This window comes from Pseudopodoces humilis, chromosome 17 (genome assembly GCF_049639895.1).
Source record: "Pseudopodoces humilis isolate 2021_Gansu_Grassland_sample_001 chromosome 17, ASM4963989v1, whole genome shotgun sequence".
NCBI lineage: Eukaryota > Metazoa > Chordata > Aves > Passeriformes > Paridae > Pseudopodoces > Pseudopodoces humilis.
Window position 1 is genome coordinate 2,219,843 of NC_142216.1, and position 21,456 is coordinate 2,241,298.

Below are 21,456 nucleotides of genomic sequence, written 5' to 3' on the forward strand. Positions count from 1 at the left end.
GACCCCCTGCTCATCTCTGTGATGCTGTTTTACCAGTTTGTTGACATTCCCACCAGGAAGGTGAGAAACTCTTGGACTGATAAAAAACTATTGTAGCATTCCCTCATGTTAGTTATGAGTGTTGGTTCCTGCAAACCTCTGACATTGCCAAACGGGTTTTTTTGATTTCTTTGTCTGCAACCCTGCTCTCCATTGAAAGAAAAGACACTACAGATGTGTCAGGAAATTCCTTTGTTATACTGATGACAGCCTAATTCTATCTTTAGCCTCATATTCTGGAATTGCAAGGCCCAGCCTTCCCTTTATGAGAACACGTAGGACCTGGGGGAAGAACCTTCCTAGCAGCAAGTTTGTTGTTTCCACTCTGAAACGATGTTAATTGATCAACTCAGAGATCCAACTTGGCCTTACAAGTCTTTCTGAAGAGGAGGAAGAAACTCGCCAAAAGCTAAATATAAATGGGGTGCAGTGGAAAATGCACACGTGCCTGCTCTGGGGGTGTGAAGTGATGTCTCCCTTCCTAAAGCAGAATGAGTTTCAGGTTAAGGGAGTTCACTGAGCAGTTGTCATTCCACTCCCTGGTTTCTCCTGGTCACTTAGGATGATTGCCAGGCCCTGGATGCTGAGGGTGGCACAGGGTGTGTGTGCCCTGGGAGCTGGCAGGTACAGCCCCTCTGCACAGCCAGGCTCCCTACAGGCTTACTAACACCTTCCACTGCTTTGAGGCAGCTCTTGCAACAGAGCACGAGGTTCCTCTCTGTTCCCAGGGCACAAATACTCCTCCAAGTGACCAATGCCTCAGGAACCTGGAGACTTGTTGGAATTTTTACTGCAGGTGCTTGCAGGAACATCTGACCTGAGGGCAAGTAAAACCTGTTCCCCTTTGCTGCCTCCTCCCTCATGCATTACAAATCATCTCTGCTGTCTAATCCTCATTCTTTTCTCTTCCCAGGACAGTGTAAGTGCTCTCCTGGGATTGCTTTCGGTTCTGGGAGGTAGGCAAGGAGCCAGTGGCAAAAGGAGAAAGGCTTTTCTAGTGGAGGCAGATTTTTAATCCTTAGGTCTGATAGAAGCTGCTACAAATCTCTCATTTCTTGGGTCTTAGGCTTAGGGTCTCCTGTTACAATAACTCTTGTCAACTTCACAGATTTGTTTGAGACATTTGCTTGATTTACTTGTTTTCATAATTATCTATAATTAATGAAGCCTTCTTTAGGGTTCTGTCCTCATTGCCAGCATTTCATCTCTCTGGTGTCTCACATAATTTTCAAGCTGTCATTGAACCCTTTACATTTCACATCTTCTTCTAATCTGGAGTGTAAATTGAGTGAAGAAGGTGGCTCTTTGTCCTGGCCATGCCATCTCCATCACTCTCCTCAAACTTTGTCATTTGGGCTTCCCCCTTGCCCTTCTCTGTAAGCCCCACTGCTGTTTTCACTAACAGGGATCAGACTGAGGAAATTCTATCAATTGTGGCCAGTATCAGATCCCTTATGAGAAGTCCCTGGAGCCCTGGGGACTGTTGTTCTTTTGCCAGATCATGAACCCTCCTAGCTCAGAACGTGTCTTTTACAAGCAACTGGTTGTCCTGCCAGGAGACTTGCACATAGCCAGTCCTTTTTTTCTTTTGGGCTGGTGATCATTTGGATTTGCTGGTATCACACATCAGTGAGCAAAATCTAACTAGCAGTGTTTGCCTCTTATCCCAAACTTGTGTTTTTTGATTGTTGTGATCATTTTGGCATCCTTGTGCAAGCTTTAGTGCACCTTCCCTCCTTCCCTTCTCTTCTGCTTGGGTCAAGTTCTGGATGTCACCCTTCAAGCTTCTGCTTTCATCCATAAAACCTTAATTGAGCATTTTTTGTAGTGTCTCTGCCTAATCCAAGCTTACTTAGGCCATGGAGAAGTTAATTTGTGGTGTTGGGTGTTACTTATGTGATTAAATGACAATCTGAGAGAGCTCTGCCTCATATGACATCAGCTTTCCAGTGAGTTGTTTAAAAAACTGTTTTTTTTTTCTTTTAATGCTGTGATGGGCCATCATTTCAATACTAGTAAATATTTCTGATGGTGAGAACAAACTTCCTTTTATAGTATCCACACACTGCTGTTTTTACTGAATCCAGCCTGGAGCTGTTTCCTATTTCTGAGTGTTTGCTCACACTCAGCAGCTCCTGGTGTTCACGTGCTCTGTCTCTCTCTGTTTCTCTCTCAGCTTTTTTAGCCTGGTTGATCTATTATTGTGACTTTGGCCAGACGACGCCAGCTTTCAGCATTTAATGGGCTGCGAGAGCAACAGCTTCCTCAGCCTGTGAGACCATGATGTCATCAGCTACTTTGGGTTCTTTCACCATCCTGATGCTTCGGTGGATGTGGAAAGAATTCGAACAGCACTTTCCAGATGTTCCCGGGGCAGCTGGAAAACCATACATGGATTGTTTGGTTGGGGAATATTGCTGCTCTGTTTAGGTGAGAAGGGTCATGAGAACACAGCTCCTGTGCAGCAGTGCTGTCAGCTGTCTCACAGAGGGTTGTTGGGGTGTTAAGTGATGGCACAGCTTATTCAGGACTCGAGCTGGGCAGCTGAAATATCTTCCCCCCTGCTCTCCATTCCCTCTTCCCTTCTTCCTCCAGCTTCAACTCCTGAGCTTCAACTCCACGGTATCCTTCTGATCTCTCCTGCAGGGCAAATGCTGTTTTGTTGGTGCAGTTTCTCAGAGTTATGTCAGCAGCTGAAGACTAAAGAAAAGAACAGTGATCTCGTTTTTAAACTCCCAGTAAAATATTTGATGTAGTAGGAGCTACTGAATAAACACAGGGGTATTTCATCTTGGTGCAGCGTAGCCTGGGAATTTGGAAGCCCTCTCCAGGGCTGGAAAAAGCACCAACTCTCACCCACTTGTGGCAAAAAAGGTTATTTTGAGGGAGAACTGGTCACTTCCTTCTTTAGGGTGGGTGGGTGTTTTTAATGCATTAATTAATTTTTATTGAGTGATGGAAAAACTGATGTCAGAGCTTCATTGCGGTTGGGCGTGCAGGAACACAAGGTGGTAGGAAATAATACAGCTAACACATGAGGGCAGGGAGAGTTTAACCATGGGGAGTTTAAAATAGCAAAGCTGAGCCCTATGGATATTAAAAGCTATGACTGAATCAAAACAACTGTCTAATATTAAACTGGATTTTGCTGGGGGAGGAACAAACCTGTTGGGTTAATTTCTGTTGTTGTATCCGATGTCCAAGGGATGTTTTTTTGTCTCAACACCTGGATTTCTGACTTAGGGGTTGTCTATTTCTGGCTTTGCAGGATACAAATGACCAGGGGCAATATAGGTTGTGTTTCATTGCAGGATTTTTGCCAGATATCTTTATCAGGAGTCTGTAGAGAAGCCTTTTCTTTTTACAGTGGTCTGTAAACTTGTCCAGCATGACTTCTTGCCTGGCTGCTCTCACAGCTCAGATTGCACAGATCCACAACAGGGAGGCGGAGGGAAGTGCTTTGGAAATGGGAGCCAAGACAGAGCACAGTTACATAATTGTACAAAAGCAAAGGGTTTTTTTGTTTTGTTTTTTTCCTTCCCAGATCCTCCTGCCTACTGAAAAAAATGTTGTTGGAAAGCTGGATGGAAAAAACTTCAGCGTCGTTCATCCCTGTGGGGGCATGAAATGTATTGAAATGTTCCACCTGTTTTATGGCTGATGCTTTTCCTCTTTCAGGTTTGACATCTACAGGAAGGTGCCAAAAGACCTTACACAGCCAACCTACACAGGGGCCATTAGTAAGTAACTTCTTTTTGATGTCCTTGCATAGCCCTGGTCTAAAATTAAAGATTGTTTGACCTCTCTGTCTGCAGGGGATTTTTTTTAAAGGGATGTTAAAGCGTTGGAAAGGGTGTCCTTTGTTGCTGAGGCAGCAAACAGTGGAACAGTTGGTGTGAATTCAGAATTGTAGAATGGTTTGGGTTGGAAGGGACCCTAAAGAGCCTCCAGGTCCAACCACCACCAGCGATCCACTCTCACTCCCATGGATTAATACACAGACTTTTGGATGATACAGATCTCTTGCCTTGGGCCCCTTTTCCTTCCTTCCTGCTCCTGGGAGAGGCTGGAGGCTGAGTAATGCCATTTCACACAATTATGTGCAGAGAGCTGGCTGGGCAGAGGGCTTGGTAAACATTGATCAGGCTGATCCTGCCGGGCCTGTCATTACCCTGCTCATGCAGCTTTCCTGTCCCTTGGAGCAGGGACTTCCTTTGATCAGGGAGCTGTGCCCCGTTCAGATGGGTCAGTAGTCTTGTATGTCATTGCTGACGTGAGTGATGTCACATCCCTTGGTGACAGCATGCAGGACTGAGTCAGTGCCTGTGAATCAGGACACAAAGGAGAGCCCTCCGTGAGCTGAAGGAACTCCTCGCTGTGAGCATCCTCCAAGAACAGCTTGCTGAGGGTGATGAGGAGTCTCCATCCTTGGGGATGCTCCAAACAACCAGAGCTGGCCCTGAGCAACCTGCTCAGAGCAGGGGAGTTGGATGGGATGATCTCCAGAGAGGTCATGCCAGCTTCAACCAGCCTGTGCTTCTGTGAAGATAACACATTTCCCCAAATATTTACTCTCAGAGTCCTTGTCCCCTGAGCTCTCCTGGCCACTCAATTACTTGTATCCCAACTCCCATTTGGGTTTGCTAAAGTTGTGAACAAAGAGCTTGACTCAAGCTGTTTGGGAATTCAGGGGCGGATGAGATTTAGTGTTTTGAAAGAACACTTTGAACTTGTGAGTGATCCTGCCTTCTCTTCTGTTTTGGAAACTAAGAGTTCCCACAGTGCCACTTGGATCCCTTTGAGAATTTGTCTTGTTATGAATCACCTGCAAAAGAGTATTTTAGAAACAACAAAAAAAAAACATCAAAGGCCATCGAGTTTAGGCTTTCAGATCTGCAGTAAACAGCTCAAGTGATAAGTCTGTTGTGGGAAGGCTTGAAGGTTGTGACTCTTACTTACAATTATTAGCTGACTTATTTCTCTCTATTGTTATTTGCAGCTTCTCAGGCTTTGATTTTCTTCTCTAACTGGTTCTCCTTCTTTTTCTCAGAGTGTTTTTAGGCTGCCTGATAGAAGCTTCTGAACCACAACCTGGTGGCTTTGCCTGTGAGGATCCTGTGAGCAGCTTTTCTAATGGGCTTTTCTGTCTGACCAAGCCTGTGGCTTGTAATTTGAAAGCCACTAATCTTAGGTGTTGTAGGAGGCCTGGATGAGACCAGCCCATTGCCAGGCCAGTTGGAAGCCTGGGAAGGTTGCATGACCTGGTGATAAAATGCTTCAGGGAAGTCAGCTTCTGTTAACATTGGAGGCTTGAGTACAAGGGAAGGTTCTGCCTCTCAAAAAATCTTTTAGGCTTTAGTAATCGTGTGGAATTACTACAACTGCAACTTTATTTTGGCTTGCTTTAAATCCTCCAAGTTTTACAGAGCAGATATAAAATAGTCTATAATATCCAGTCAGTTTTGGCCTTTTCCATAAGATTTCTGCTGAAGCCTTAGTTCACTATCACTTCTGGTGCTGGGGGCTTTCTGGAATAGAAATGGACTTACTGCAGGGTTTCAACAGTGGGTTTTGGATTGTAAAAAGGTCTATTTTCACAAAAAAAAAAAAAAAAAAAGGGTGAAGGTTTATTAGGAAAGAAGGCACAGATCAGATGACAGAAGAAGAGATGGCAAAGAGCATCCTGACACCAGGGCTGAAGGGGCCAAGGCTTTTAGGGAAGAAGCAGCCAAGGGACAGGACGTGTTGAGGGATTTTGAGGGAGAAGAGTAGGTGATCTCGAACATGAGCAAGTTCAGAAGCCAGCTGGCTTTATTTGGTTTATTTGGTGTTGTTGAGGCTTTATTAGGTATGGCTTTTTAACTCCCACATTTGCAGTGAACGCTGCACACAAGATACTTCAGATCTGTGTGGCGACCACTTGGCTACAAACAACTTTCTTAGGAATGGAGAAACCAAGAACAATCCACTGCCATTTACTTGGAGTGAGGCTTGTCCAGTCCAACTGTGGACTTCTCTGGGAAGGGTGTAGAAGTTACTCATTCCTTCTCCTCATTAAAATCCCGTTCTTCAGGCAGCATCTCCATCGTGCTGTTGTCCCTCCTCCACCAGTTTTTGCAGGTCCTCCTGCTGTGTGCAGAGTGTCTGTGGTGTCCCTGTGACAGGCGTGGTGACAACCTGGCCATGTTTGGGTACAGAGGCAGCAGCTCTCCTGGCTGGCTGGACAGGAGCAGTGGGGCTCTGGAGAGCAGCCTGCAGCCCAGGCAGCTGCTGGCACCGTCCTGCTCTCCAGCCATCGCTGTGGATGCATAGTTTGCATGCACATGTTGTATGCACACATGGAAATGTTAGCCAGAAATACTCTGTGCTGTTTGGAGTTTTAAATACACATCAGGAAATATCGAAGTTATGATTCACATGGCGCCTGTAACAGGACCCGTTCCTTGCTCTTCGTAACAGTTTGCTCCACTGAATAATAAATACTATTAATTTTATGCCTTAATATAGACATGGCTCCACGTTCTCAGTCTGTGTGATGTGTTAAACGCTTTGTCTTTCTCTCATTTCTCGTGGGGTGGGGAGGCAGAGCCAGGAATGTACGTAGACAGGGTATGTAGTAGAAGGGATAAGTACAAAAAGGTTAGTGCAGAAACAAAAACCTTGGCAGAGTTTCCCATCCTTTTGGGATTGCAGATTAACCAACAGCAGCGTGTCTACACCAGCAACCTTTGATATATTGATCATGTTATCATATTAGAGCTTTAAAAAACCTGTCTCAGATGTTGTTGGAGCTCTGTGGGAACGTCGCCGTGCTCTTGCAGTTAAGCGAAGCTTTATGCATGAATTGTTTGATTCTGTCTGATTCCAGCCTTTAATCTACTTTTCCAAATATAATACGCTTGTCACATGTGGGTGGTAGGACTGCACATTTGCATGGAAACAAGTAAAAGCCTTCACTGTGAAAGAAGCAGCTCAAGCACCCCGTGCATAAATTCCTGTGCTGGGAAAGTCCTCTGTGCCTGCAGCTCCACACTGAGAGAGGAGCTCCTGTCCTGCAGCTGAGGAAATGCTGCCTCTGGAGAGAGTAACTGATAATGCTGTCACATGAGTCTCATGCCAAAATCTCCCCCTGCCCTGGAAATGTGTGTGTATAGGAGGTTTAACAGTCAGTGTCCTCTTTTCCAGTGTCTGGCAGCAGCTGCCTGAGAAGGAGCAGGAGGGGCAGGTAAACACTTCACCAGGCTTTGCTCACTTGGCTCCTGAGCTTCCTGAGCTGGAGTTGGTTCCTTTGTGTTTAGTATCCCTCAATGGATTTCTTCCTCAGGGCATGTGTGGTTCCTTTTTGTCATCTAACAGCTTTTATTTCTTAACCATCTTCAGCATCCATAGTAAAAAATCTTCAGAATTTAGTTGTGTAAAGGAAAACCTTCTCTTGTTTTTAACCTCCCCTTTCCCTGTTATTCCCATACTGGAAGAGACAGTGAGTGGTTGTTCCCCACTCACCTCCTTCAGGCTGCTCCTGATTTTATATCCCACTCTCATGTCCACCCTCAGTAATCTCTTTTACAGCTTCAAAACTGACTCAGTGGTTTAAAGACTGGGGAAAGCATTGAGGAGCTTTGAAAGTCAGTCCCTGCCAGGCACTTCAGGGCATTCTTGCAGGGTTTTTTAGATACAGGTTAGTGGAATTTTACTGTGCTGTGCTTGGTAAGTATTGTCACGAACCTTCACTGCAAGAACTGAAGACAGACTTGAGGGAGCAAGTGCTGGAAAAGAAGATACTTTGATTATGTAAGTAGCAGAGAAGGAAATTTAAAAATTGGAAGAGAGAGGAAGCTCTGGGAGAGAATTTAGTTAAGAGAGTTAGTAGTAGCAGGCTTTCCTAGAAATGCTTGGGAGCAGAGAGGTCTGGCTGATGCTGTGGAAAGCCTTTATGGGATCATAACAAGCAGCAAGGAATATGGGAAGCAATTAAAGAAAAAAGGGTTGTCTGTGTCAGACGCTCTCCCCTGCAACTGCCAGAGCTCAGAGATCTCATGTCTCTGTCAGATCAGCGGTACAAGCACTGGATCTACTCCTGTCCTGCCTTGGTTTCTTTTTTTGGGATCTTTAAGTAGGTGTGGATGTTCTCACAAGAATTTGCTGCTGTGCTTTAAGCAGACCTTTCTCCTCCCCCAGCCCCTGGTGCCCTGTGCCAGGGGCTCAGCTGGGTCACAGCCCTGGGGGCCTTCCCTGTCCTGACAGCCATGACTTGGGAGCAGCTGTGTGGCCATCTCAGGCTTCTCTTTAGGAATTAATATCCCTTCTTGCTTCCTGGTTTCCTGCTGGTCTTCAGGGGTTTTTTTTCCTCTCCTTCCTCATCCTAGCTAGTGGATTTTTTGGTGTTTCTGTTAATCCCTTGCACTTTAGAGAGGGTCAGTAAATGAATTATGGAATTATTCTGATGAGGAAGGGGAAGCAACGCATTTCTCTTTCCTCAGAACTGGAAGAATGAGGCATGAGGCTCAGCCCCTTGCCCTCAGCACCTCTTTCCTTCCCTTGCCTCTCACATTCTGTACCAAGGGAGTTTGGACCAGGGCTGTTGTGTGATAGAATTGTTCCCAGCCTGATGTTACTTGAGCTTCCCAAAGGAATGGGCACTCAGGACCTTGTGCACAGGTCATGTGGAATAAAGTTGAGGAACAGGGCTTCTTTTTTTTCTTTTTTTTTTTTTTTTAAGTGTATTTCTCAACCCTAATTAGTGGCTCTGGTAAAGTGGTGATTTCACAGAGAGCTGTGCTGGGATGGAGGGGTTGTGCTGGGATTGTGCTCCGGCTGTCACAGCCCTGCAAGAGCCTGTCAGTTCCTGCTTTGCCCTTCTGTGAGTGATTCATGGTGAATTTGAGTATTGTATTTAACACAGAGACACACTGCAGCCCTGTCTCCTTGAGCTGGCACATCCTTGTCTGCTCCAATCATCCCTGATCCATAGGATTTTCAGCTGTGCTTCCTTCCAGCCCCTCCTGTGACTGTCACTGCTGCTTGAATGTCCCTGGTCAGTGGCTTGAATAATTTCCTGGTGAAGATTAAACAGTAACATTCCAGTTACTTTGGGTTCCCTCCATGCAATTACAGGTTGGAATTCTTAGGGAAGACATGGGACTTGTCTGGGTACCTCACAATTCCATCAGTGGGGATTTTCCCTCTCTGCAAAGTCAACATGCCAGCAAGTGGAGGAATTAGAGAAGTCAGGCACAATTCCAGTATTGCCATGTCTCTGCTGTGCCAGCTCTGGGAGTGCAGGCTGTGAGGTGCCTGACACAGAGCCAAAACGTCTTCTCATCCCCAAAACACCGTGTCAGGGGGCTGTGTGCTTTCAAAGCAAGGAGGTGCTGGTTCTTTTTGCCTTCTGGAGGTTTTAATAGTGATGTTGTCAAGCAGCTGTGTCAAGAAGAGGGAGTGCTGGCATTGTGTGCTGAAAATGAGAATGCAGGAGATGTGGGGAGATGGAAATCACAGAAAAAGTGACCAAAAAGGGAAGATACCTCTCAGGATGTTTGGATATTGACATGGCATTGAAGTCACTGCCCTGGTGGGCTCCTCTGGACTCTAAAGATTGTTAATTCCTAATTGTGTGTGGGTGGCATATCCATGGGGGGAATGATATGGCTGTGTGAGAACAGGTTTTGTCATTGTTAGATGTACAGAACTAACCTTTTCCTCTCCTTACCTCTGTTCCAGTCTCTGTCTGCTGCTGTCTCTTCATATTGTTTCTCTTCCTGTCTGAGCTCACCGGATTCATAGCCACTGAAATGTAAGTAAAAGTCATGTTTTCCCTTCTTCGTGTGGATGTGAATCTTTACAGCTTTACTGTTATCTGAGAGAAATATTCCTGTAATTTCACTAGGTCACTTAGTTGCCTAATGGCTTTGGGATTCCTTTAGGTTGAGTCCAAATTCTCAGACGTCCATTCAGCTTTTTAATTTGCTAAAATTAATAGGCAAACTTGGTTCTGAACTGTTTTTGATAGAGGAAGCTGTTCCAGACTCACTTGATCCTTTATTAGCTGCGTGCTGGATTGCATAATTAGCAGCATGGAGAAATGGATTGCATAAAATAAGAATTATTAGTTTAATATCAATAATTGCTTTTTTTTAATAATGTCAGAGCTGAATCTCCGATTCATGCTTTATAAATGTGTGAATTTTTTCTTCTTCTGTTGAGTCTTACTAGGAAACCTTGTTCACAGGTTTTGTGCCTGAGGACAAATTGCCCCAGGTGGTGACAGCTTTGAGAAGAATGGAAATAATTTCTACTTTTAAAAATTGCTCACTGAACAAGCATGAAGTACTTATTAACACTGAGTTAATCAGGTTTTTATTTTTTCCCCTATTCTCATGTTCTTCCTGCCTCGTAGTAAACTTTTGGTAACTCTTGACACATCTGCCTTTGTTTGGGGCTCTAGGAAACCTTCTCCATCACCCTGCTGATGTGGCAGTGAGCTCACTGAGTGTGAGGCACAGTTCCTGGATAGCTGGGAAGGGTGGAACTCCTGTCAGGCTCACATGATGCTCCTGATAGCAACAGATGTCAGTGCTGAGCAAAAAGGCTCTGAAACCTTGCTTAGATTGAGCATTTTGATAACCAAGAGGCTCTTTGTTGTTTTTGCGCAGCTCTGTCTTGGATCAAGAATATAATTTCAGGAATAATGTTAATGTTGACTAATGTTTAACTGAAGGCAGGAGTGTAATCGAGCTCGAGATCGTTTTTTTGTGCCTGTTGCACGTTTACTTCAGAGATGGTATCTCAGATTTCTTGCTTGCACACTGTTTCTCTGACTTCATTCCATGTGTTTGCTTGTGAAATCCGGGGTCACCTTATCAGCCACTTCACAGAGCTGAGTTTCCTTGGGTTTCTTGTTTTAAAAAACAGAGAAAAGCTAGACAGACTGCTTCGAGTAAAGCACTGCTTTTTCTTGCTCTCCTCTTAGATCTCATTCTCTTGCCTGGTTCTCTTTTTTCTTTCAGTTAATGCTTTACAGGAGGAAATAGTAATATTTACCTAGTTTTGACTCAGTTATTGGAGTGCACATAACTGCTTTATGTAGTGGCAGTTTCCTGACTAGAAATTCCTTTTTGAACAGCACAACTGCATAATTCTCTGAGGCCTCTTCTTGCTTTTTCCTTAAGAAGATGATGCATTTTCCACAAAAATATTGGGAAGTGCCATAAGCATGCTCAGCTGGCGAGTTCCTCATTAAAACCTTGGAGAAATGGTGAAGTGCCTTTCCCAGCAGGAGCTGTGTGGGGAGGAGGCAATAAAGCAGTAACATTCGGGAGAGGATGTCATGCAAGAGTCTGGGACAAATGACTGCAGGAACCTGATTCGTCATGGACTGTCCAACACAAAAGATCACACAAAAGAGTAGGAAAACCTCTTTCTGATGAGTTACAAGTCACCAGACTCTTGCTGGGAACATTCACCCCCAGCGGTTGTGAAAAGGCTCTCCCAGAACAGTGGAAATACTTCAGAAAGTCACTTTAAGTCCTTCCCAGTTCAGCGACTTCGAAAGCAGGAGTAAACTTTTATTTTTCCGTTCCTTACTCATGGGTTTCTCTTCTGAGAAACCCAGTACAAGTTGTTGTGAACTGTTGTGGTTCCCTTTCAGTCAGATATTACTGGCAGTGCATTGTGAGGCAGCAGCAGAGCCTCAGCAGAACTGGGAGCTGTGCATGGGCTGGAACTTGTGAGAACTCTGTGCTGCCATTAAACTGGGTAATAGCAAATAACAGGGGACATGCTGTCTCAAAAAGGTGTTTGAGCCTTGCTTGCTCAGAATCCAAATACTTAAAAATACATGGAACATTCCTTATGTGCAAACTGTTCAGTTCTCAGCAACTTTTATTGCAAGCTTCAAGGTTTTTATTTAATTTTTTTAGTATTAAGAGTCTCCTACAACAGATACCTCACCCAGATAGAAGTTTCCCAGTGGCAGCCGGGATTTGAATGATTACAGGTGTGCAGTGACATGGGATGAACTTCCCTGCTTTGTCACTGCCAGCTGTGCTGAGAGACCGCATCACTCTTTCTCCTTTTGTGTCGTATTTCCCTTGAAGCACTTGGCAGAGCCGAGTTGGGTGGGGAGAGCTGCACAGTTTTGATGATAAGGTGAGCACTTGACCTGGTGTTTTACATCAGAGACGTGGCAGGTTCCCTGCTGAGCTCTCCTGCTTCCCTCAGAGCCCTGTTCCACCGAGTAATTGTGCGTGGGGTGTGTGCAGGGACAGCTCCTTCAGGGCAACCTCAGCCCACAGGATTCCCTGTCTGACTCTCAGCACCCAGAGCTTCCCTCGGTGGCTGCTTTCAAACCAAGAGGTTGGTGTGGTTTGTTGAGCTCGTGCTGCAACATGAGAAAAGAAGGTCTGCTCTGCACCACACTGACCCCAAATACTCGCTGGCTCCTGCCCACTGCTGGACTTTCTTCCACGTTCACACGAATGCAGCAGCCTCAGTGCCTGGTGTTACTCGAAATCTCGGTTTGGCTGCTCTTGCCCAACTTCAAAGCTGTTTTTCCTTGACCAACCCATTGTCGTAGCATTTACAGTCTCAGCTGCTGAAGGCTTGTCTGGGTGGCAGGCAGCCAAGAAATGACAGCCTCATCTCGAGGATCACAGTCATAGCCCTAAACCCAAACATTACCTGTGTGGGGAGGACAGCAGCTGTGTCATAACTCGTGTGGGCATTTCTAATGAGCGCCGAGGCTGCGTTAACTCCAGTTAGGAAGTCAAACCAAGACACTGCAGGAAGCTCATGGAAGAGGTAACGCTCTAAAGGCACATCCTATTCTGCTGCTGACGGGTTTCCTGGGGAGACCAGCCCAAAAGAAGGGTAGTAAACTCCCAAGTTGCTCATCCAGATTTATCGTGTGACCCTAACAGAGCTGTGAGCAGCCACGAAGGAAATCCAAGCTTGGCACTTAGGTGGGGCTGCATCCTTCCCAGAAAGAGCACAGTGAAGGGCAGCTGAGGGAAATAGCTTTTTTCTTTTCTCAGTCACAACCCATCATTGCCATTAAGGGGAGGATGAGTTCAACTCTGGAAGTCAAAGATCCGCTTTATTTTTACTTTTATTTTTATTTTTATTTTTATTTTTATTTTTATTTTTATTTTTATTTTTATTTTTATTTTTGTTTAGTCCAGGCTGAGAATGACTGAAAGCTTAGTCCAAACTTTAGGCATTGGAATGTCCCCATCCCTGGAGATGTCCAGGGAGCACCTGGACATGGCACTCAGGGCTGGGAGATGTGTCACAGGTTGGACTCAATGATCTTGGAGCTCTTTTCCAACCTAAGTGATTCCATATCAAGAATCTTCTCAATTCTGTAAAAGATTAAAGGAAAGGAGGTCTGTGCTCCACGTTTGAACTTCTGAAAGTTGAACAGCGTCAAACACTCTTGTCCCACTGAGCCAATGACTCAAATGGCTGAAGAAATTAAACTAATGGGTTGAATGTGTCTGGTTTTTCCTGATCAATAGTTGGTTGAGTTGAGAGTAGTCTGAGGGCTAGAAATGGCTTGTCCTGCCTTTAGCAGCCTCCTCATTCCTCTGCTGCTGTGTTGCAAATCAGAAGCATAGAAATCACCCATCTCTTTTCTAATTAACTCAGATCAGCACTAGACGTTAATAGCTGGCAAGATAATAATCTCACAGTTTTATCACCATAATTAGGTCATGAATTATGTCCTGTAAGATCAATAATAGTTTTCCAAGTATTCCATCATTAAGGATTAAAGATGTAATTAAGTAATCTAGTCTGCCTTGCATTGACAGCCAGGGGAAGGGGTAGGAGGGTATGAATGTGGTGCTTGTGGTATGAATGTTGCTGCTCAACACTAATTCATCTGCCACAACACACTGTAGGAAGCAACAGACTGTTCCTGGCAGTGTTTGCTTTTTCTTTCTTTTTTTTTTTTTTAATGTAACAACAGACAAAAACCTATCTGAAGTGACAAGTTTGCTAATTGGAAAGCTGAGCCCTCCTGCAAGGCAATTAATTACTCAAGCAGAATATCTGCGGTAAAATACTGCCTTTTCATGGAAGCACAAACCATGAATTGTGGAATCACGGAATACCCTGAGCTGGAAGGGACCCACTAGGATGATCAAAGCCCAGCTCCTGGCCTGAAACAGAATAGCCCCAAGAAGGCTGTCAGGAGTGTGGGAGGAAGCAAAACTCCAGGAGTTTCAGGGAGCAGGGTTCCTTGTCCACACTGGATTCATTTGCATGCCCAGGACTGATCCTGCAGAGCAGCAGGATTGTCACCAGACCTGTCTTCAGAGGCTTTTTGTCCCATAGCTCTCCAGAGTGTGTGGGGTGTGTTTTGTGGCTCTCAGCCCGTGGAAATGGTACCAACCAGCAGAGTGAGGTCCTGCTGCAGCAGGGGTTTCTTCTGCTGCAAACCTTAATCTGGGAGCACAAGCCAAGAGATGCCACAATTCCTGTGTCCTGACACGAAACTGGGGATGCACCTCCAACCCTGCTGGCTCATCTTGAGGCAGATGAAATGCTGGAGCCAGCCAGCCCAGCACGGGCAGCACAGCTTTGTAGGCAAAGGGGAATGGGAGCCGTAATCCTGCTCCTGCCACGGGCTGACCTTGAGACAGACACTTTTCTGCAGAGGGATGTAATCCTTAGCAGCCCTGAGAGAGGTAGGCAGGTAAGAAGCTTAATTAATGTTTGCGTAGCAACGCGGGGATTACCTAAGACGAGGTGTTAGACATTGGTGCGGGGTTGCTGTGCCCTGTGTGGGCTTGCAGGAAGCAGAAGGTCGTGCCATGATGTCATTTGCAATTCCTGACTCAAGTCTACATTGACGTCTTTCAGACCCTTCTCCTTCTTCCTGTCTCCTGGAGAGCTGTAATTCCTTCCTTTGTAGGGCAGCGTGTTTGCTGTGCTCCACAGCTGATCTGGGACAAGGACCTTCACACTGAGGAGCTGATTGGGATGCAGAAGGTGACAAATATCAGAGCAACAGACACATGACGCAGGAGAGAGTTTGCTGACCTGCTTGTTGTTTCTTCACACAAAGAAAAGAAGATTTGTCTAATGGTTTCTGGTCTGGCATCACTGAAAATGTGGTGGTGCAGGAATCTCAGCGTGGAGGGTTTTGTTTCTGGGAGGTGGTTGAGTAGAGCTGAAGGGGCAAGTGGAGCCAAGGGGGCTCACCTAAGGAAGTCTTTTGGGAAGCTTTGGGCTTCCTCAAGAAAGAGTAATTGTTTTCCCTCTTAGGCATGGGGTCCTGGGGATCAGAGGGTGCCTCCTGGGAGCTGGAGGACAAGATAAAGTGCAGCTTTCTGGAGTAAGGGGCTGTATTTTCTCTGTGGCTGATGACTGAGGAGGAGGCTGGCTGATTGTTTACTGTGAAAGGGTGAGAAAAAAGGCTAAAGCCTGAAGCAGGGATTTGGGACAAGGAGGACAGAGGACAAGGCAGATGTGTTTCCAGAGCACCCACGCAGTGGGGGAGCTCTGGAAGGTGGATGCAGTGCCCACCCTGAGATCCGAAGGGCTGCAGGCTCTTCAGCTGCTGAAGTTAGTGGCCAGAGCTGCTGGGTGGAAATAAATTACTGGGAAAGTTTTGTTTCTGGGGAAACGAAGCTGTTGTGTCATAAATCTGAGACCTAAAGCACAGGGAACAGGTCTGACTTTCTTTGGATAAAACCCTGAGCCATGGCGTGCCCTCTGGCTGCTGTGGCCCCCTTTCCTTGGCTCTCACGTGCCATTGGCATGATCTGGCCAAAGGGTCCCTGCAGCTTTCTGCGTGGAACGCTGGAAGTTTGTAAGCAAACGGGGTAAGCAGCATCACTCAGGAATGTGAAGTGTTTTTCAAGTGGCTCTTTCTAGAAGTGAAGCAGATTCCTGATGTGTGGATCACGGAGAAACTTCCCTGCTGTTCCTTGGGTCAGTGGTGGGAGGCTCCAGCTCTCACCTGTTGTGTTGTACTCGTTGTACTTTCAGAGCTCTGCGCCCTCACCCTCCTTTATTGTGCTGCTTTTATTCAAACATTCCTTAGCAGCCAGGAAAACAGCAACTCCTACACATTTGGAGACTGTATACCCTGCCTCTGGAGTCACAATATGACCGATATCACTGTCTCTCTCTGCCTGGCATCAGGTTTTATTTCCCCTGTGATCATCCCAGATTTACTGTTAAGGCACTCTTACTCCCAGGACACTTTGTATTCCAGGACAGACAGCTATAAATTAGAGTCAACAACGTTTTTTTTTTTTCACCAGAGACATTATTTCTTCAGGGAGAGTGGCTAGAGGGGGTAAATAGTGCTTTTCCTGACATCCTAGGAAAGTCTGATTAAATAGTAGGATGGCTGTGTGCAATTTGGCTGCGTGGCCCTGGGGAGGAGGATCTAGCAAGGAACATGTGAGTGCCAGCTTTTGCCACCCAAACCTGCGTGCCACTGGTTCACTGAAACCCTGGAAATTTGCATTACCTGTGAGATTTCCAGAATTCCAATACTCCAGATATTTGGGGAGAGAGATGCCCAGTTTGTTGAAAACAACATTTCTTGTGAGGTTTGCCCCAACAAGTGCAAAGTGCAGCCTGTGGTGTGTCATCAATGTAGCCTTGGCTCCCCTTAGTGAGAGGGAGCATCAGTGATGCTCAAAGGATGCACTTTGGAGCTGGATTTGTCAGTCTGAGCCTTCAGCAAGAGCTGATCCTGGCATGAGGAGGCAGTGGCTGGAGCTGGGAGGGAGAAGCAGGATCCAGCTGGATGGGTGCTCCACAGACGGTGATGCTGAGGGTTGAAACGAGGGGCAGGAAAGGAAGGATCCACTGTCACGAGCTGTCTGATGTTTGTGGAGTGATGGGTTGGGTGATGAAGTTTGGAGCATGAGTAGGAGAGGGGCAGGGGGCGACTGGGTAAAGAGAAGGAGGAAGTGGAAGTGAGCCTTGCCCAGGGGACAGGTTGGGAGCCACTGGTCCAGTGACCGGAGTGCGGGACAGGAAACCAGTTTCCTTTATCTGCAGCTAATGGCTGTGTGACCTGGACAAGCTGTCCTACTTCTCTGTGCCTCAGTGATCCAGCGAGCAGCCAAGTGACCTCAGCACCTGCCTTCCTCTGTCAGAGCTTCCATGGGCACAGTTCATCCTCTCATTTCTGCCAGAGAAATCAGAAGTTTCTTCCTCACTCGCTCATCACTGGAAGGCTCCTGCGCCTTCGCTGCGGAGCCGCACGGTTCCTGACAGGTTCAGGGCTGGGAATCAGCAAATACAGATGCTAGGGTTTTTCTTCAGGGAGCTGGGATGTTCAGCTGAGCTGCTGCACCTGCCTGTGCTCTGCCAGCCCTGCTGCAAAGGCTCCTTTTGCCAGAACGCCGAGGTGCCCACGACACCGGCCGGGCATCTGGGCCAGTGCCGCGCTGGGAAGGAGCCAGGGGTTATGAAATGGGCTGGCTGGGACTGGAAATGGATGGCGGCACTGAGAGGTGCCTGCTCTGGGGGATTAATGCCCATCCTGGCTGGAGCTGCTTCTCCCAGCCCTATTTGGATATATGACTTAATCGAATCGCTGCCCAATCTGTCAGTAATGAACACGTAGAGGAGAGAATGCATTCCACCCTGGAGGAGAGGGCTCAGCCAAAATGTTGCTAACTAGGTCACTGATGAGCAATCTTTCCCCTCCCTCTGTGTCATTTTTATTAATCACTTGAAAAATAGGTTGAGTAATGATTGCAAGCAACTTGTCAAGCCAATTAAAAGCAGAGAAAGGTAGGGCTGTGAAGCCGAAGACAAATGCTGTGCTGGTTTTAAATGAGTGTCTGTAAACCCCACTGACCTGTGAGCAATTGCCTCCAAAAAACCTGGCAGCATGTGAAGGTTTGTTTCTTCTGCATCCACAGGACAAACAGTTCATCGTGGCCCAGAGATGTATCACCAGAGCAAAATCACTTTAAATCTGTTTTGTAGCTGCCTTAGTCTGGTTTGACTGTTAGCATGTGGATTCTCCAGTGGGGCTTGTCAAAGAGTTTAGTGCACTTTGAATGTAAAATAAAAATGCTACAGAGCACTTACTACTTACATTTTATGTAATTTGCCTGAATCTAAGCTCCCATAGTGTTGTAGTCTGCCCAGCTGGAAGATAAATTGTCAAATCTTATTTGTTGAACGGGGAAAAGAGCTTCTAGGTAATCTCACCATGGTCTCTGTTCAGTGGGGTGAGTCTCCCCAGAGCAGATTCTCCAGGATCATTCCGCAAATTCAGCACTGGGGTTGTTTTGATTTATTTTTTTTACGTGTTGGATGGATTACGTGTGCCAACAATAAATATTTATACTCTTACATCCTTCTGCCTCTCTATCTGTGTTTTGTCTCCTGTGAGATGCGTGCCAGCACCGTGGGTGCTATGAGACAACATTACTCTTTGGGAGACTGCTGTAGAGTGTGTGAAATCCTGCTGTCCAGGATGTTTCTTCCCATCTGTTCCTGGCTCAAATCCTCTTCTCCTCAATTTTAATCACCACTTTTGGTTACCATTCATAGATTGAAATGTGATATTAAGGAGAAGGATACAAATACATCGTGCTGCCTCTTGCTGCTGCTCTGTCAGCTGGGTGGCAATAACAAAAGGCAATTGGTGACACAAATAAGCTTTCTTGGGGGGTAGTTGAGAGCAGCCTTTCTCTAGAACTATTTATGGAACAAATGGAAAAACACATGCTTCCCTCCTGCCTAAAAGGAGTAGCAGCTCAGGGGAGGGGAGAGTTGGATCAATAACCTGACACCTCTTCAGCATTAGGGTCTTGTTTCATAGCACCTCTGAAAACTCAGGGTAGAGAAGAGTGTGGGAGGCAGAGCAGAAGTTTTGTTTTCTGCTGGTGCAGAACTTGTTTAAAGCCTCCTGCACTTGCCAGCAAGGAGTCAAATGAAGCCATGATTTGCCCCCATTCCATCTTGGAGAGCTTTTCCTGCTCTCTGTGCCTCTGTTGTAGCCATCACACAATCAAACCTCTTCTTTCCAGTCTCCTTTTCCCCCTCCCCATGCAAGTTTTTGGGTTTTCCCTGTGGGAAGCAGCCCTGTGCCTGAACCCACCTGTGTTTTTGCCCTCCAGAGTTAATGAGCTCTACGTGGATGACCCAGACAAAGACAGCGGGGGGAAAATAGAAGTGAACCTGAACATCAGTTTGCCAAACCTGCACTGTGAATGTGAGTACCCCTTTCATTTAGCAGCTTTTCTTTGTGCTTTAAGTCATACTTGAAATGGGCCCAGACTGGTACAGTGACCCTTCTTCTGTAACAGGGTGGAAATCAAGTAGCTGCAGCCTCTGCCAATATCCCATTGCCTTGTTTCAGGCCAGGGCACCTGTTTTCTTGGACCATGTGTTAATGGCTGATCTCCTTCACTGGCTTCTTTCTAAATCTCATTTCCTTTTTTTTTTTTTTTTTTTTTTTTTTGTTATAGCAGCCTTTTTGTGTCTGGGAGCAAGAAACCTGCCAAGTTCCATTCGGAACTCTGACTGCACCAGCTGGTCCTTGGCTCTTCCCAAGTCACCTGCCTTGTCTGCCTGAAGTTTTTCTGTTTGTGTTTGGGATTGCAGGCAGCTGGCAGGACATGGGAGGTGTATTTGTGTCAAGTAGGCAGCATGAAAAGTTTGGTTACAAAGTCTTTCTGGGATAACAATTTCTGATAAAAGACATTATTAGCTGAGTTTAGTCAAATGTCAGGAAAAAAGGTGTCAATTTTTTTCAAGTAAAAGCAATATGAAAGGTTTCCTATGAAACCTTCCTGTTACTTATTTAGTTTTAGTTTTATTTTTTTTTTGTCTTCTCCTTCTCACCCCTGCAGTGGTTGGTCTGGACATCCAGGATGAAATGGGAAGGCACGAAGTGGGTCACATTGACAACTCGATGAAGATCCCTCTTAATAATGGGGATGGCTGCAGGTTTGAGGGCCACTTCAGCATCAACAAGGTGAGTGGTAGTGACAGTGTGTGAGGGTGTGCTGGCAGGATCCATTTGTAAAAGTGAAAATTTGAACATGTGTGTCTCTCCTGCCGTGTGTGTGTGTTCATGAACCCAATCAGACAGAAATTTATGTCAAGTGTGGGGAGAGGAGGCTGCATGGCCAGACCCACAGGGAATGTGTCAGAGCAGGGGTTTTCTTCGCTCTCCAAAGCAGGTAATGGAGACAGAATTGCTGAACAGAGAGGACAGCTCTGTGCAGCAGCCCGATGTTCAGGGGATGTGCGAAAACCCTACAGATGCCAAAGGGCTTCTGTGTTTATCCTCACGACTTCTGCACCTCCAAAGCCTGACTCACTGTGGAGAGGTCTTTGGCAATGGCTGCATCCCAGCTCTCCTTTGTTCTGAGGGCTGCAGAATGACAGGAATGTTCCCTACTGGAGGCTGCCAGGGCTCCTTGCTTGGATGTTTGGAATACAGCACGAGGCCCCGTGCATGCTTGGTGGGAATGCTCTGCTTCTGTCTCAAGGAATGAAAATCCAGGCCTGGAGGAGGCTCTTCTTTGGGGTGGGTGTGTTCAAGATTGAATAATCTTCTATGTAATGCTGGAGATGACTTGCTGGGGTGGGGGGGGCACTGGTGGGACCCACTGATGTCCTAAGAAGGGCACACCCTTTATTCATTCCTCTTCATGTACCACAGGCTACAGAATCCAACTTCCTTCTTTTCCTCCCAGGTCATGTTAAAGCACATCTAAAAATAACAGACAGAACGTATTGCTGATTGTGTGGCATGGAAAGGATGAGGGATTTAAAACCAGGACTTTTTCCTCATCTCCAAGCCACCAGGATCACTGGCAGCTGATAGTCCGCAAAACTGGGAAAGGGCTTCTGGGAAGGTAGTCCTTGTCCAGACAATTCCCAGAGCACAGAGCTGAGATCCCTGGGGGTTTGTCTGCTGGATGTGGTGTGTCCTGCTCCACAAAAGCAGCTCCAAAAGGGGGTGCAGAATGTGGCAGTGAGGAGCTTCCTCCACTGCTAATTTGTGTCTCATTTAGTGGCTGGGACAGCTGTCACAGGGAGAGGAGCTGACCCCAGGACTTCTGGCTCTGGAAACCTGAATCTCTTGTGTGTGACCTGGAAGTCTGCAGTCCTTGGCAGGAATTGGACAGGCTGAGCTGGGAGCTGGAGTGGGACCTGGCCAGGCTTGGACACTTAAGCAAGGCTTGCACTCAGGTGTTCCTGTCCCAGCTGCCAAGGGAGGACAAGGTGACAGTGAGATGATGGTGTGTGCTGCTTGCTGCAGAGCCTGACGCCCTGTTTGCTGAGCTTGTTTATGACACAGCTTGTGTCCACACCTGAAAGTGTTCCCAGGAATGCACTGCTGTTCCTCAAGTCATTAAATCAGCTTTCCTGAAAGCACATGGAACGGGCATGTGGCCTCCTGTGGCCCTGCTGGTGAGG

General features: G+C 46.4%; 1 protein-coding gene across 2 annotated transcripts in view; it reads left to right on the forward strand.

Annotated features, from left to right (window-relative positions):
- The window catches only part of ERGIC1 (endoplasmic reticulum-golgi intermediate compartment 1), a 56,019-nt gene that overhangs the window by 16,858 nt on the left and 17,705 nt on the right, over window positions 1-21,456 (forward strand). The window contains exons 1-5 of one of the 2 annotated variants that reach the window (XM_014253182.2): window positions 2,387-2,469; window positions 3,718-3,779; window positions 9,760-9,832; window positions 19,143-19,237; window positions 19,878-20,002. In XM_014253182.2, coding sequence (XP_014108657.1) covers window positions 2,402-2,469; window positions 3,718-3,779; window positions 9,760-9,832; window positions 19,143-19,237; window positions 19,878-20,002 — 423 coding nt within the window. In that variant the 5' untranslated portion in view covers window positions 2,387-2,401. Of the gene's footprint in view, window positions 1-2,386; window positions 2,470-3,717; window positions 3,780-9,759; window positions 9,833-19,142; window positions 19,238-19,877; window positions 20,003-21,456 lie in introns of those variants that run through there. The other variant, XM_005523678.3, reaches the window with a different exon arrangement.